This window comes from Physcomitrium patens, chromosome 12 (genome assembly GCF_059467195.1).
Source record: "Physcomitrium patens ecotype Gransden chromosome 12, ASM5946719v1, whole genome shotgun sequence".
NCBI lineage: Eukaryota > Viridiplantae > Streptophyta > Bryopsida > Funariales > Funariaceae > Physcomitrium > Physcomitrium patens.
In genome coordinates this window covers 1,310,740-1,328,142 of record NC_143421.1, presented here as the reverse complement: position 1 = coordinate 1,328,142, position 17,403 = coordinate 1,310,740, and the positions used below count along the sequence as shown (strand labels likewise).

The 17,403-nt window shown below is 38.1% G+C and overlaps 1 protein-coding gene and 1 long non-coding RNA gene across 5 annotated transcripts in view; both read right to left on the bottom strand.

Moving 5' to 3' along the window:
- LOC149987987 (uncharacterized) overlaps positions 1-17,121 on the bottom strand; it is a 43,689-nt gene extending 26,568 nt beyond the window's left edge. Inside the window, exon 1 of the long non-coding RNA XR_016505649.1 lies at positions 16,914-17,121. This is a non-coding gene — a long non-coding RNA (uncharacterized LOC149987987). The remainder of the gene's footprint in view (positions 1-16,913) is intronic.
- Positions 2,243-7,030, bottom strand: LOC112289656 (uncharacterized). Of its 4 annotated transcripts, none has more exons than XR_002971937.2 (3): positions 6,624-6,975; positions 2,802-5,474; positions 2,243-2,493 (listed from the first exon to the last, which is right to left on the bottom strand). XR_002971937.2 is itself a non-coding variant. In XM_073537811.2 (3 exons), the coding sequence occupies exon 3, from the start codon at positions 5,374-5,376 to the stop codon at positions 3,277-3,279; it is 2,100 nt and encodes a 699-aa protein (XP_073393912.1). In that variant the 5' UTR covers positions 5,377-5,474; positions 5,670-5,750; positions 6,624-7,030; the 3' UTR covers positions 2,551-3,276. The 4 variants fall into 4 exon arrangements, 2 of the variants coding, with proteins under 2 accessions (XP_073393912.1, XP_024390805.1); XR_002971938.2 differs by lacking the exon at positions 2,243-2,493 and adding an exon at positions 2,551-2,595; XM_073537811.2 differs by lacking the exon at positions 2,243-2,493 and adding an exon at positions 5,670-5,750 and having other exon boundaries at positions 2,551-5,474; positions 6,624-7,030.
- Positions 17,122-17,403: the final 282 nt, after the last annotated feature.

The following is a 17,403-nucleotide window of genomic DNA, read 5'->3' as shown; positions in this document are numbered from 1 at the left end:
ATTATGAAGGTAAAATTCAGGAATCTTTTATAATTTCTTATATTTAAATTTGAATTATAAAATAAAAATTAAAACACTAATTGTTTGTAGTTATAAAGACATAATACTCATTTTTGACATAATCCACACATGTTTTGTTGCATCACTTATTGCTTAATAACAGAAACAACAAAGATATTTGGATTTGCAGCAATGGCAATTATTGGCAACTAGCAATGACAATGTAACTGCTTGTATTTGCAACAATTAGGGACATTCAACATCAACGTCAATTGTGCTAGTATTGTCTATTTATAATCATAATACTGTTTTCTAACATGAGATTGTCTTGTACATAAACCTACACCTTTTAATTTATTATATAAGTTATAAAATTATTTATACTTTCTATAAAAACTAAAGTTTCTTCTCAACTATAATAGTCTTGTAATTTGGTGAATACAAATATTGTAATTAATTTTTACTTACATAATCTTTTTTCATTAAATATTTTAATTAAAAAATCCAATTTTAAACTAGGTAATGAAAAGTAATCGTGATGTTTTTAAATAAGTTTTTTATGCATTTGATGTTTTAAATCTAATAATAATTTCAATAATAATATAATGATTTTATTTTACACATATCAATAGTAAAAGTACAATTATATATAAGGCAATGATAAAGCAACCAAATTTTTTACAAAATCAATCCACATGTTTTAACCATCATTGTACCTTTTCAACCCTATCCTCATTCCCAATCGTTCCCTTGTTCCCAACCATCACTCCATTCCCGATGTTTCCAACTCCCCACCTCTATCTTTAGCTATACTGCTTATGTACAAGCTCTTAACTAAGCACTGTCACAGCAACAGTATGTTCTCTGGTCTAGAGATTAGAAAATAACAACTTTTTCCATTGAACATACAAGTAGTACCACAATCTGCGTAAGTTCAAAAAAAAACTTTTTTTTCTGTTAGTTATAGTAGAGATAATCCTTGAATCTGATCTACAGCATCTATGGTATACGAGTTTTTAACTAGATACTGTCGTAGAGATGATATATCTTTTACTTTCATTGTTGGAAACATATCCTTTGACCAGTACTTGTAGGTATCGTATAGCTCCTTTATAGCAACTATGCTCTTGTTACTCTTTTCAACATTAGCACTTAAGAACTGCCCAAAGATATCATTAGACACACGAATTGTCTCAGTGCAGTCCTTGACTTCATTGGGTTCTTCAAGACCATAAGTTAGATATTGCTTGTAAGGGTTGAGAATAGAGAACAAATGGAAACATAGATGGGGATTGCAAGGGTGCAATAATGGTTAAGATAGAGTAGGTTGCTTTAGTAAAAATTTGAATCGCTTTATCATTCCCCTATATATATATATATATATGTATATAATAAGGATATGCTAGATTTGAATTAAAATTTGACTTATATTGTATGAATAAAAATTAATTGTACATCTAAATTATATATATATATATATATATATATATGCATATATATGAATAGAAGCAAAATATGAAAAATCTAATGAAGTTAAAAAGATAGAATCAAGTGATTTACACTTAAATCCAAGGAATTTTTTTCAGTAAGGAAATTTCTTAATAAAAACAAGATCAACTTAATGTAATTTTTTTTGAAATATAAGTTAATAAAGCCAATCATATGATTCTATTAAAAAAAGGAGTCATTAGAAAGGACATTTACTAAATAAAGTAATATTCCAGCATTAATTTTATTGAATTTGATGTGGTACTTTCAATAGGACGAGATAGAGGAATGGAATTCTGATTGGTTATGACTTCTTATAAATATTAGACTTTGCTTTACGTATATAAGGATAGTTTCAGTGCAAGGATTGAACTTATTCATGAATTACTACATTTTTCAGACGAGTATTAACCCCGAACTAATCTTATTGTACTGTAAAAAAAATAAGAGGCGAAGGAACAAAGTCATCGCTTGAACGACCTTTTGTGAATAGGCCCTGAATGATTGATTGTGCAAGTTTCTTGGAGTTCGAGCAAGAAACTTGTCATGAAAACTCTAGTGTCTACCACAACTGAACTGTTGACTGGACTTAGGACTTCAGGATCTGTCACGTTGTTTATTTAGTTGCCACCACCATTCGGAAGCATACAATTTTCACATCACACCAAGATCCATGCGAATACGCGCCAAGTTTCTACGAACTGGTTTTAAGATCTACATCCCAATTGCAATTACAGCACATTAGCACATGGTGTCATTACCAATATTCAACAACAAACTTTGTAGTTTACATTTGCAACTGTCGAAATTGGATCCACCATCCACATCTAGCAGTCACAATTTCGGCGATCTGAATTGTGCCCTTCAATCAAAAATGATTGCTAGATACATCACAGTAGTCGGAATCTACACTGCAATAAGCAAGTCAAAAGAAAAGTGCAAACCAGTATCCTTGAAGTCCAGAACCAGCACCTGTAAAACGTGAAATACGCTCCAGACGCAGGTCTGTAAAACAGAAAAATGAAAGAAACTTACAGAAACAAAGTGCAACATAGTGCAGAATGGATCAACAGTACTCCCACCAAAATTGAAATTAGGTGCACACTCCTGCAGCAAATAATGGTACAATCAACCCTCTTACTAGCCATGATAAACAGGCTCCTCAGTTTTCTTCACTAGCACATCAATTCTCGACTATCAACATCCCTTCCACAGTACCCATCTACTAAAAGCTGAAGGGTGAACTGCTCGAGTAAACTCTTCTTTCCAGTCTACCAATGAATCAGGTATCATCCAGATACCAATACACTTACAGGAATAAGATAAGCCGACATCGGGTCGTAGAAAAGCGAAGTCACGTCCTCGTTCCATCTAGAGAGCAGGGTAGGACGACGCATTACAGGAACAAGGTGCATCGCATAACGACTACTTCGATATACTCTCTGCACCTCGATCCAAGTGGAGTGGAAATAATCTACCGCCTAACAAAATTATCAGCTTTCAAACTAGGGCGTTTGTTCGCAACAGCATAAATCTTCACCACCCAGTAGTACCGAGTAGCAACTTTCAAGATGGGAAGAGTAACTGCTTTCATCGTGACATCCACCCTTAAGGGAGCGATTGTACACTGTGGCCTTCGCTCCCATCCCCCAATCCATACGTCCTTGTTGATGCAACTCCTACGGCTAATGTCGAACACAAAAAAAAAAAATAAACTGCCAGAATCTTTCTTACTCGCGCTCATGCTTCTGCGGTTCACCAAGTTCACAAGATTCCTGATACTGTGCATCAATCCGCCTTCTTCGTGTTCCTGAAACTGTCTCTCAACTCCGCAAACTTCTTGAAGCATTGGGCCTTACTCTTCCCAGGAACGGCCGTTGCGATTCTGTCCCACCTGTTGACGGTATCCTTTGGGAAAGCTTTGATGGCCTTCACCAGTGCCACCTCTTGAGCCTCAGACCATCCCTCTACTTCCGCCGCGGCTCCATGCGCTGCTGCCCCATTGCTTTGGACAGACTGCAGAGAAGCCTTTGTCGGCTCTGCTCCATTCTCGCTCTTCATCCCACCCGCTAACTGTTCTGCTGCCGTTGTCTGCTTCGAGTTACTTTCGTGGATCTTTTCACCACCTACAGTGCCATTGCCCGCTACTTTCGTGCCATGCAATTCCCCGCTATTAACATTGCCAACACCGTCCTCCCTCGTCGACAGAGGTGAGTCTATCACCACGTTTCTTGTCTTTCTCTTTTGCAAGAATGAGTCGAAAGCTTTCGAAGAGTCCGGTTTCTGTAGGAGCACGGTCTTCACGCCTCTCAGGATTTCTTCCACCGATCGGTTGGTTCCTATGTAGTTTGCAACCACTTCCCAACGCTGCGAGGTGCCCTTAGGAAACTTCTGGACGGCCTTCCTCAATAAGTCCACTTCTTGCTTCGACCAGGGCCTCTCCTCCGTCACGGAAGTAGTAGTCTTCTTGCCTTTTTCTCCGAGTACCTCCACTCCACACTTGTCTTGCGTCTTTGATGTAGTAGCATCAAGGCTAGAGATAGATGAGCTCGAATCAACTCGAACGGGAGTGCCTGAGGCAGCTGAATCTGACGATATGATTCTCTCTGCACCCCTTATCACTTTTCTCAGGTACTCCGCCTGTTCCTCCACCTCACATATTCCTTCCAGCTTCTCGCACAGCCCTCGTAAAAGAGATATCTCCAACGAAGTGCACAACTTCTCCACGTCGTCATCAGAAACCCCGCTCTCATCCTTCGCCACCACGCCTGCTGCCACTCCCCGTAACCTTGCCTTTTCCTTTCTCAACAGTTTCTTCTCCTTCTCCTTCAACTTCTTCTGCACAAAAGCCTCCTCAGCGGCTCTCTTGTCTTCTTCCTCTTTTCGTAGCCTCTCTTCTTCCAGCGCTCGTGCCGCCTCTTCCTCCTTGTCGCGCCTCGCTTGGAACTTCGCTTGTTTCTTCCTCAACTTCTCTGCTTTCTCCTCCTCCTTCCTGCGTATAATCCTGGGGTCTTTCTTGTATGCGTTCTCTGTCATTAACCTAATGCGAGCGTTCTCCTCCTTTTTCGCCTTCTCGCGGAACTTTGCATTCTGCCTCTCCATCCACCGCTTGTGCTCACGACTCTCGGCTTGCTCCAGATCGAACTCATCAGCGTGAGGGAACTCCCTCCAACTCTTGAAGCTCCACCAAAAAACATAGAAACTATCCACGCTAACCATGTCAGTCTCATTGTCACCCAGGGACGGAACCGGCTGAATCGTCGACCACCGACCATTTCGAGCAAAGACAGGCCCGAATACCTTGAAGAAATCCCCAGGGGCGCAATCGCTAGGAATCTCGTCATCGAATTCGTCGATCGAATCGTAAGCTCGTCTCTTCACAGGGTCAATCAGAACCTCATATGCCAACTGTATCGCTTTGAAGTGTCGGTCAATCTCCTCCTTCTTAATCTCCTTTTTCTCCTCTGTCTCTTCTGTCAGAAGTAGGGCGGCCTGCTTGTCGGGATGATGTTTCAAAGCGGACTCTCGGTAGCTCTTCCTAATCTGGTCTTCAGTAGCCAGAAACCTCAGGTGGCTCAGACCTAACAAGGCATAATGGTCCTGACTTTCAACCCCGTCTTTAGACTTCTTCTTACCCTTGAATTGGTAAGAATCTACCGCAGGGGACTCTCCACTCTTATCCTTTTTCTCTGGCACAACCTCCTCTGCCCCAACGGACTCTTTGTCCACACCTAAAGCGCGCTTCGCCGCCTCATGGAAGCATATGCCTGCAGGTTCCTGTCCCACCCGGGGATAGCATTTGCTATTCGAAGCAACATACTCTGGCAGCACCTCAGGAATATCATCTGCAAAATACGTGATGTACAGCCGGTCCTGTGTGCCCGGCATCTTAACTGATTGTGCCCCACCCCCCCCCCCTTTGAAGATGTGCCACACCTTGTTTGTGTCAACCGTCTATAACACTTGATTTAATATTGATACAGCCGCTGCACACTTGAACCAACGGTGTGACACAGTTATGTTGGCGGCCAAAAGGTATAACAAAACACATTTCACAGCACGCACCAAAATAGAACACCGATTGTTCACTGCCAAAGCAAGCCAACAAAATGTAACCTACAGTGCCAGTCACGAACAATAATAAGCACTACAACGAGATGCAGGAGGGATCTCAACCGAACCCGACACATTGCAGCCTACGGAAGAAAAGGAAACTCCTGCTACGGCTAAGAGTGAGTACACGACAAGCGCATCCGTTAAGCCTGCACACCCACGACCACAGGACCACATAGCCAATTCTCCTTGTAACGTACTGGGCAACGTCAGCGACATCACAAGAAATCAACCCTACGTTACAAACAAGGTCACAATCTACTGAGACCAATGACCCCAAAAAACTATTGTTGCAGACGATACTCAACAATAAGCCCAAGGAGCAGGTCAGTAATCTTCAAGAGCAAAATTGACGAGAGAATAATGCCTCTTGGAGGATTTTCAAGAAGACACGCGAAGCTAACCCCGCCTCGCGAGTTGCTACTGTCCCAATGTACATGCCCAAGTGTTGACGAAATGTAAACACAACAACAACTCACACTTCGCAAGCACACCAGGGAAAATAACGCCCGGCCACTTCTACACCCGTTATCAACACAAGTAGCGTATGAATCGAACTGGCCTTGGCATCACCTTCCACTCACTGTTTCAGCTTTCGACCCACAAAAGCTGAACACTACATAGCAACGAGAGACCTTGCAGAAAAATCCAATGAAGAGTTCAGGGAATTCTAGTACTATTTCAGCCCATCTCGTACTGAAGACTGCAAAAGGATGGAGGACGATCTCAAGGGTTGAAAGAAAATTAGACAGAACTACGACTCTGAGAGATGTGCGACGTCAAACCAAAAACCATTAAACCCCGACACTCCCTCGGCCGCGAACGGACCCTAACCCAATAACGTCGCAAACCCTAATGCTACCATGCCCAAGAATTGCAATCGACTGCGATATCCACCCATAGAAACATAGCGATACAAAATGAACACACTTATGTACCAATCCCTATCCTTGTCAAAGTCACACCGATTATCATTAGACTAGATTTTTATTTTTATTTCATTTTTTTATTTTACCACGCACCAGACTTCCACCACCACGCCAAATCTCTGTGGACATTCCAGCTCTTCTCTCCAACGTGAATTTCCTCCGCTTCAAACGCCAAACTAGCCCAGACCACTGTTTACGGTACACTGCGACAGGCCATATCAGCCACTTAAAACCCCTAACTACGCACTCCAGCCCTAATCAACAGACATGCGTCTTCCTCACTCATAACCACCGCCTCAGGTTATGCAATTCCAAAGAGCTCACTTCGACCTAATACCTTCACCATCTCTTCTAATACCTGGCCAGAAGAAGGCGGCCATGAGGACAGAAGCAGACGAAGCGATGGACGGCCTGTGAGCAGCAAAGAGAGGGATAGGGAACAGCGATGCACCTGCCGAACCTGGAGGAAGACCCCGCCCTCTCACTCTGTTGGTGGCGGGAGGGAGTCAAAGGGGGGTTGGTAAATTAGGTACTGTCCTCAAGTGTATTTGAGAGGTCGAAAATTCATCTCCCCTCCCCTCCCTGCGAGCGAGCGAGCCCAGAGCACCATTAAATCAGCCACCCACCGACCGCCTTCCTCCCCTGAAACTGAACTGAACGGAACGTACCCTCACGGCCACGCGCACACCTGTCACCACTACTTTGGATAGATGGATGCATGCAGCGGTGGGAGGGAGCCACTTTCTCGATCATCCATTGCTCATGCTCCTCCTCCTCCTTTCTTACTTCTCAATTCTCACTTCCATTCTACACTCCCAAGTCCCTCGTTTCTCTTCGCCTTTTCTCCGTATCCCATTCTGACCCCTTATATTCTAAGGTCATCGTTCTAATTTATGCAAATATATTTTTACATGTAAATACCATTAGACTAAAAAGCACTTGTGGCTGTTGAATGCAAACCCTCGCAATATAACATGTCTCTTCTATGATTGGCACCTTATTTCTTGCAGTACATGTATAACGTATTGTATCACGTTGTTATTTTTCTCAATATATTGAAGTTCTTAAAAAATTAAAAGCAAAAATAATTTTGTGATGTTCCAAAAAAACTTCAACACCATGACCATCATGAAAGAGATAAAAGTTATATACAAATCTAACTTTTGTAAATAAACCATATTAATATCAATAAAAATAAATGTACTTTCTAATAATCTAAGGACTAAAATTAAGAGGAATGATAAAGCAACCTACTCTCTCTTAACCATCATTACATCCTTGCAACTTCCCATTGTTCCTTGTTTCTAATTGTTGCTAAGGACAAGGGCAATGGTTGGAAACACAAGAATAATTGGAAAAATGTACAATGATGGTTTAAACATTTTGGGTCGAATTAGTAAAATTTTGGGTTGCTTTATCATTTCCCAAAATTTAATAAAGATTTGTTGAAAATTTTCAAACCATTTCAACATGTGTAATTGGTAAATTAATCTTTCTTCTTGTATTTGATCTTTAAAAAAATTATAAGATTGCTATTATTCATATAGCCAATTTATGAATGTCACAAAATTAGGATTTACAATATTTGACATGGTTGCAAGGAGATAAATAAATCAATCATTCAAGAAGCTTAAGAGTAACAAGTTTTTAAATTAGAATCAAGATAAAATAAATTAATGAGATCAAGCCAATTTTTAAATTTTTTTAAAAACTATATTGACAAGATTAATAATTTTATCATCTTATCTTCTTATTTATACAACAACAAATAAATTTTACAAAAAATTCCAACATAGATTCAAAAAAGTATAAAATACCCTTAAAACTAAATGTAATTTTAATAATATTTACTGGTACAATAAAAACATCTAAAAAGACTACTATAGATCATAAATGGTTAAAAAAAAACTAAAGATGAATTAAAAGGTTAGTTCCAAGAAATAAATTAATTATACTAATATAATAATTTTATATTTTTTTCTTAATTTCTTTTAAAAAATTATAATTCTTAATTAGTATAAAGTTATTTAGAAATGGATATATACACAATTATTCAAAAAATAAATTATCATATATAATAATCTATACTTTTGACTAAATATAAATATAAATTTATAAAAAATTAATATTATTAATTTAATATATAAAGAATATAATAGACTTACAAATTATATGTATATATATATATATATATATATATATATATTCAAGATAAGAAGATAATTACAAAAAAAATCTTAAGCATGTATAATAAATAACTATAAAAATGTATACTTTAATTTTATTATATATATATATATATATATATATATATATATATATATATATATAATTCAATGTCAAAATAAATAACTTTTTAAAATTAAAACAAAAATTATATAAAATTTATAAAATAATATAGGTATAAAAAAATCAATAATATAATAGTGATTAAGCAATGAATATACTTTTTATGGAATATGGATTATAATATAAAAATTTACAAAAATTAACAAATACATATCAAATTAAAAAAACATGTATAACTTAGGTGTGAATAATATAAATTTAATCATTACATATACAATGTATTATCAAATTATTCACGATTGATAGTTTTAAACATCTAAACTATGGAATAGTTAAAATAATTTACATGTGTGTATGTAAATGTATGTATATCTTTGAAAAAAAAGAAGAGTTGATAAAAAGTTCAAACTTAAAATACTATACTTATCAAAGATATGAATTTCGAAGAAAGAAAATCCTCAATATACTCTTGTGTCATTGAAAAGAACTAAAAAGTCACTCAAAGATGATATAATATTGAACTAGAATGGTTATTGCCAAAAACAAGAAGTCTAGAAAGTCTTGAAACAAAACTAAAGACTAGAAAGGTGTTAACAAGAATGAAGAAGACTTCACTTTTGCCTCCATGTCACGGCCATAATCATGTAAGCTAATAATTACATATAGAAATAGGTAGAAGTAAGTAAAAGTAGATAAAAGTAAGTTAATTCTATAATATTTAATATAGAAGCTTCCTAGAAACTTCCTAGACACTGCTTTGACTTCATAGGTGTCTTTAATTGACTTTTTGGATTAGAAACGTGGTCAACAAGTTGGCCATGTGCCACACATGTTGTTAACTTGAAGATCAAGCTAACTATGTGGCCTACACGTAGAAAAACTTGCCTTATAAGTCAAGGCATGTGTCCTACAAAGTCAACACATATTGGAGGTCCTATAGAACGTCGCCACGTAGCTCCAAGTTACATAGTATATATAGAGACAAGATTGAAGGCTTCTTCACTCTTGTCAACTCTTTTCTTGCTTCTAGCCTAGGTTCAAGAGTCTTTAGTTTCTTGTCTTGTGGCAATAGCCATTCCAGTTTCCTTTTAATATACTTACTTGTTTATATTTTGACTTATTATATCGAGATAGCCTTTTTGTGTATATTTTCCCTCATCGAGTCTTTGTCCTTGACAGATTGACAAGAGTACACTTACAATATCAGAGCTTTGTTTTTCTTGAGTGAAAGTGGATTACCCCTTTCTCTTGACAAGTCATAAGCATATTAGAAGTTTGCGGATTACCCACTTCTAAATTGATATTGTTCTTAGTATCTTCTTTATTATTAAGTCTTTCTTTTCTTTTGTCTTGAGCAGTATCAAACAATTTTTTTTTCTTAGTGTCATTATGGTAGAGCTTGTTGAAATGAAGAGTGCAATGGCACAAATGCAAGAGCAAATGAGGGAGTTAATGCTTGCAATGCATCAACTCAATTCACCAACACATGAAAGAACAAAAAAAGCACAAAATGGAAATTTAGAGATGATCGGAGCTGCTTCAACATCTACAACAAATCACGTTCCTTCTCCAATTGTACAACACCCTGTAAGCACTAGAGAACCAAGAATTGCCTTACCCGAGAAATTTGATGGTACGAGATCTAAGTTTCGAGGGTTCATCAATCAAGTACAATTGGCAATTGAACTTCAACCACAAAGCTATCCAACTCCAGGATCACAAGTCAGGTTTATTGACACTCTACTTTCTGGTTCTGCATTATCGTGGTTTTCGTCTTTTTTTGAACAACGAAATCCAATATTGGACAATTTGGAAGCTTTTTTGGTGGAGTTTTGATCTATGTATGGTGAACACGATGCAACTTGTGTTGCAACAAATAAGATCCGAATTCTGCGATAAAAAAATTGCTCAGTAACAGTGTATGCTTCACAATTTTGACAACTTGTAATTGACATCAAGTGGGATGATGCTGCACTCATCAGTCAATTTCTTTATGGATTGCAATACGAAGTAAAGAAATTGATGCTCAACTTACCTGATCCTCAAACTTTGAGTCAAGCAATCGATTTTGCGGTAAAATGTGATAATCGACTTTTCAAATTTCGATCCGAGAATCATTCACGGGAACCTCAATGTTATTACTCAATGGCAACATCAACATCTTTGCCAAACGTACATTCGAAAGTAGAAGACATGTAAATTGACGCGGTACGTTTTAAACTCCTAACTTAGCAAGAAAAGATTCGTCGTCATCAAGAAGGATTATGTTTATATTGCGGAGAATCTAAGCACACTGCTCAACATTGTCAAAAGAAACGACGCAACTATAAAATGAGAGGTACGACGGTCAAAGAAAACAACATGTCGGAAAATGGATTCGTCCAGCTACAATAGGGACCATGCAGCTGGAACCTTGTACAATTCCTAATGAAGGTCCTATCCTCTCCTCAGAACCCTCTCCTTGTTTTATAATAGACTTATATTTAAGACCTAAGAATTACAAAGCCTCTGCTTTATTAGATTCAGGAGCCTCAGCATGTTTTTAAGATGAACAATTTGTTAAAAGTCGTAAAATACCCCTTGTACAGAAACCTAAACCAATACATGTAGAAGTCATAGATGGTCGTCCCTTGTCTTCTGGAGATGTCACTCATGAAACTCATCCTATAAAAGTAACAATAGACGGTCATGATAGCTACATAGCTTTTAACATAATTAAATCCCCCTCCAATCTAGTTATTTTAGGTTTATCCTGGCTAGAAAAATATAACCCACGAATAGATTGGAATTCGCGTAAACTTGACTTTTTCCAGAGCATTATTAATAGTTCTACCAACCAAGTAAAAAATTATAAGTCTAGTATAGTAAAACCCGTACTGATAGGTGCAAAAGCATTTATACACGCAGCAAAAGAATGATCAACTTTTGCTATTTATGCTGCACCTATTTCTGAAAACGTAAAGACTTCAAGTGGCATTCTAAGTCAATATCAAGAGTATCAAGACATTTTTGAGAAAGAAAATGTAGGTATTCTTCCTGAGCATCGCCCATATGATTGTTCAATCGACCTCAAGGAAGGAACTAAGCCACTATTTGGACCAATTTACAGTTTATCGCAAGATGAGATGGCTGATCTCAAGACATATATTGACAAAAATTAGCGAAGAATTTCATACGCCATTCAAAATCTCCAACAGGAGCTCCAATTCTATTCGTAAAGAAAAAAGATGGATCTTTACGAATGTGTGTTGATTATCGAGGACTCAACAAGATCACAATCAAGAACAGGTATCCATTACCTTTGATATCATGACTCCTTGACCAGTTGAATCAAGCTAAGATCTATACAAAAATAGATCTAAGAGGAGCATATAATCTAGTACGGATCAAAGAAGGAGATGAATGGAAGATTGCATTTCGAACCAGGTATGGACATTTCGAATATAATGTCATGCCCTTTGGACTCACGAATGCACCAGCTGCTTTTCAACATCTCATGAATGATATATTTCGTGAATTCTTAGACAATTTTGTCGTCTGCTATCTAGACGATATCCTGATCTATTCTAAGAATGTCGAAGAACATGAAATACATGTTCGTCAAGTATTACAAAAACTTAGAGATGCAGGATTGTACGCCAAGATGGAAAAGTGTGTATTTCACACTACTCAAGTTGACTTTTTAGGATACATCATTTTAAATGATGGTCTCATGATGGATTCTAAGAAAGTCCAAACAATCATGGATTGGAAGATTCCAAGGACAGTAAGAGATGTCCAATGTTTCTTGGGATTTGCCAATTACTATCGGATCTTCATCAAAGATTTCTCACGAGTTGCAGCTCCACTTACACGCTTGACTAGTAAAGATAAATTCCAATGGAATCAAGAAGCGGAAGCAGCATTTGAAGCCTTGAAGAGATCGTTTGTCTGTGCACCAGTCTTATATCGTGTTGATTTTTCCAAGGCATTTTTTATGGAAACAGATGCATCAGATTTTGCCTTGGGTGCAGTTTTATCACAAATGGGATCAGATGACAAACTTCATCCGATAGCTTTTCATTCAAGAAAATTCTCAGCAGCCGAGATCAATTATGAGATCTACGATAAAGAACTTCTTACGATCGTGGATTCCTTTCAAGAATGGCGTCATTATCTAGAAGGCGCTTCTAGTCCAATCACTGTGTATACAGATCACAAGAACCTCGAGTATTTCATGTCAGCATGCGTGTTGAATCATCGTCAAGCTTGTTGGAGTATGTCTTTGTCAAGATTCGAGTTCATTATTACTTATCTGCCAGGAAAACAACAAGGTTTGTCTGATGCCCTATCTAGACGTTCTTATTTTGCACCAAAAGAAGGAGATGCAACTTTTGAGCAACAAAGAACGGTCCTCTTGAAACCGGAGCAATTTCATCTCCGAGCAATGAAATCAACATTGACTGCTGATTCAACTTTTTTCAAGCAAATCCAGTCCAGTATGTCCTCAGACCCTCTTGTTTATGATATCGAGAATAATTCTTTCAAGTCTCATGATCCTTCTAAGTTCGAGTTCAAGAATAATCTATTATATTATGAAGGACGCCTATATGTTCCAGAAGGAGAAGGACGTTGTCGTATTACATGCTTTCCAGCTGGAGAACGCGCCGGGCGTCTGGCTGTAGAAGGTAGTATAGAGATTCGTTGATAGTCAAGCAGTCTATCAGTTTTGACTGCTGGAATATAAACGACTGCAATAATGTACCGTAAATCTATACAGATGCTCTTCGACTGCTTGTCAAAGTCCTTTTTACCCCGGCCGATAGGTCTCTAGACGTTACAGAGAACCCCGAACAACCTAAACTGTTAATCTTCAATACCGCTTTGTACTTACGATCTTGTATCCACTGACTGTCTTGTTAGATTAACCCAATAAATTTCATTCACTCCGCATACTCAATCCTATAGACACCCTATAATCCTTCAATCACAGACGTAACTCAATTTCACAAAACAGTCAAGAGTATTCAAACCCACTTCATTAAAAATCCCGATTCACCATTACATTACTGACTTCAGCAGCGATTGCCTCAGTCTTCCCAAAACTCTACGAAGAAGAAAAATCCAAATTCTCTGTCTTTCCTTTCCCGACCCGAAGCATGAAGCTCTTCTTCTCTAATCCCCTAGATCTTCAAAAACCTCCAATAAAAACCAAACTAGTAACCTTGCAAAAGCTTGAAACAAGCTCCCCCCGATTCCTAGAGGAAAAAAAAACCCCCTCTTCAAAACTATATCCCCCCTAACCTTATCCTTTGAATTTCTTCAATCTTCCGTCTTAGATCCGGAATTGGCTCCCACCGTCAAGCTTGGATCCGAAATTGGCTCTCGATGTCAGAGCTTTCTCCTCTGTTTTTACCTTTAAGAAATCCATTTACCGAAAACAACGTTCCCTGAAATGGCACAGAGAACAGGACAGCCCGAAACATAATCGAAACCCCGTAATCGGGACCACATTGAGTCGCCCGACCAATTCAGGTCCCATATTGGATAAGATGCCCGTAATAACCTGGATGTTCCCGTAATTGGGTCTGCATTGGGTTGCCCGGCCAATTCAGGTCTCATATTGGATAAGAGGACCCGGATTGGATTCTCGAAATTGGATCCAATTGGCTCTTCGAACCCGTCGTGTGAATTGGTCCTTCTCTTCCTGCTCACTCCTGTTATTGGAATTGAATGGAGCATTTCAGTATGCCCCGAATAACTGTAACGGGGTGACTGAACCTGGCCACTCAGTATTTGTATAGGAGTTGGTCGATGCTCCCAATATTCGAGGTAACTGAATATTAATAAAATTCCCTTTTCTTTTTATTTTCACTGTGTACTCGTGTTACAACACGACATCCACCCCCTCTGAACCTGTGCATCCTCCGGTATGCACCAATTTACCCAATTGCTGTTTGATTCAGAATATATCCTCTACGACTTTGTTCAGTTCGTCTTCGTCACCTTCATTATCCAAATCACTTTAATCTTCTTGCTGTGGAATCTCTATACCTTCATTAAGGTCTTCCATATTCATCTCTATGTGTCTTCATTTAAATATTTTTACTCGCTTCCCTGCAATTGGTATTTTCAATTTTGTACCATCTAACTCTCATAATGAGTAAGTCGCATAATCATGAACAGTTGTTACAACATATGGTCCAAACCAACGTTTTGAAAATTTCCGCAAAGTACTATGTTGATTATCCAGACTATTGTCATAAACAAGTATCCAGTCACCTTCCTCGATTGCTTTTGGTCTCAATCGATGTTGCTTATCGAATGGCGCCTTGTTTTGTAACCTTGCTCTTTTTAACCTTCCCAATGCTATCTGGACATCTTCCGTTTTCTGCTCCAATTGTCGAATCCTTATAGCCAGAAGTTCTTCTCTTGTCAATCCATCTTCCCATGGTAGCATACTCCAAGTAAGTACCTTTTCTTCAATCGGCATAATTGGTTTTTGACCTATCATAAGTTCTACTGGCATATATCCTGTCACCGAGCTATATGTTGTTCGATCAGTCCATAATGCAAATGACAAAAGCCGTGGCCACTCTTTAACTTTCCCATTACAAGCTTTAACCAATGCTTTCACAATCGGTGGGTGACCACGTTCGCTTTTCGCATTCCCTTCTGGACTATAAGCAGTAGTCAGTGATAGTTTAACTCCACATCTTTCAAAGAACTTACGAGCTTCTTGTGCATTTAATTCTCCACGATCTGCAGTGATTTTTCCTACGCACCCGTAACGGCAAATGACATCTTCAAGCAAAAACCTACAAATCCCCTCTGTAGATTTTGTCCTCAATGCTCTTCCTTCTACTTGATTTGATAAATCTTCACGAACTAAAACCAAATATCTCATCTGCCATAACCCAACCGGCATAATAACCAAATCAACAACCCATTTAAAATGAATAGCCAGAGGATACGTAGGATGAAGACCATCTCGGTGTCGGATATTAGAATACGATTGACAGATTTCACATGACTCTACAAATGAGAGCACATCTCGATACATATTTTTCCACCAATATCGTTCCTTGAGTTTAGCTAAAGTAGCCCAGATTCCTCTATGCCCTGCCCATAAACTATCATGAAACTCCTTTAATAATTTTAGTTTTTCTTCTCTTTTACCTATCACTCGTTGTGGCATCCCAATTCTTTTCTTTGGTCTCTTCCATAAGAATCCATCTCGAAGTAAAAATCCATATGCTTATTTTCTTATTTGTTTGAATTTTTCTGTAGGCCAATTCTCCTGCTTAGTTAAGGTATTCAAATAATGACCAATATCCAATAATTCTCCTTCATAAGATTCTTCAAGAAATAGCTTGTCTTCTCCGTTGAGATTTGATATTGAATAGAATTTCAATCCGACATCATCAATGTCTTCAACCATTTCGTCCTCCCTCTCGTATCTTGCTCGAGATAGCATGTCTGCTACTAAATTGTCCTTCCCTGTGATATGCTTAAATTCTGGATTTAGTGACTTAATATAAGCAATCCATCTCAACATTGCAATATCTGGTGTTGAACAGTTAATAATCATTCCAAGCAATGGCAAGCAATCTGTTTCAATTACTACTACTGCCCCAATCAAATAGTCCTTTTCAGCTTTCATAGCCGAAACGACTCTCCAAAGTTCTCTTTTGACTTGCGAATATGCACGCTGACGAATACTTAAAACTTTAGCCCCAAATCGAACTGCAAATCTACTCCCATATGAATCATCTTGATCCACAGCCCATCCAACGGTAATTGAACTAGTGTCTACAGTAAGAATCACTGGTCTATTGCACTTATAATCAACCTTCCTTAATATTGGAGGTGACATCAATAATTTCTTGAATCTAAGCATTGCCTAAATATGCCTTTCTTCCCATTTAAATCGGTAACCCTTGCGTAAAAGTTCATATAATAGATCCGCTATGTGAGCAAAATGAGGGATCCAGATTCGATAAAATACACATGCATCCAAAAACCTGCGAACCTCTGTTAAAGAATCACAATCTTCTTTCATCCTTTCAATTGCATCAACTTTAGTCGGATCTGGTTTTCTTCCATAAGATCCACATAAATGTCCAACAATTACAACCTCTCGCACTCCAAATACGGACTTCATACCCGATAATGTAAGATGAACTTCTCCAAGCCGAGTTAAAATCTTTTCACAATCTTGTATATGATCAACAACATATTTGCGACACCCCCTCGTATCTAAAGTTTCATCCTTTTCTCCTTCTCTGCACCCTTTTATAGGAACATCATCCAGAAAAGGCATAGTCTTTTCCAGAATAAAATCTCTGAATACCTTATTCATCCCATTCATCATATGCGCAACTGAGTTGATCGCGCCTTGACGAAGAGTGTACATTCTAACCAATCCAAGCGGTGTCCTCATCGTTGTCATATCTCTTTTTTCTTCCGTAAGTTGAAATTGATCATAACCTGAATACAAGTCACCCATTGAATAGATCGCCCTTCCAACAAACGCCTCAGTAAATTCATCCACAATAGGTCTAATTCCTGCATTCCTGACAGTTATTGCATTCATCGGTTGCAT

Bases quoted from the DNA above. Each gene is read 5' to 3' on its own strand.
- LOC112289656 (XM_073537811.2), bottom strand. From the start codon at position 5,376: ATGCCGGGCACACAGGACCGGCTGTACATCACGTATTTTGCAGATGAT.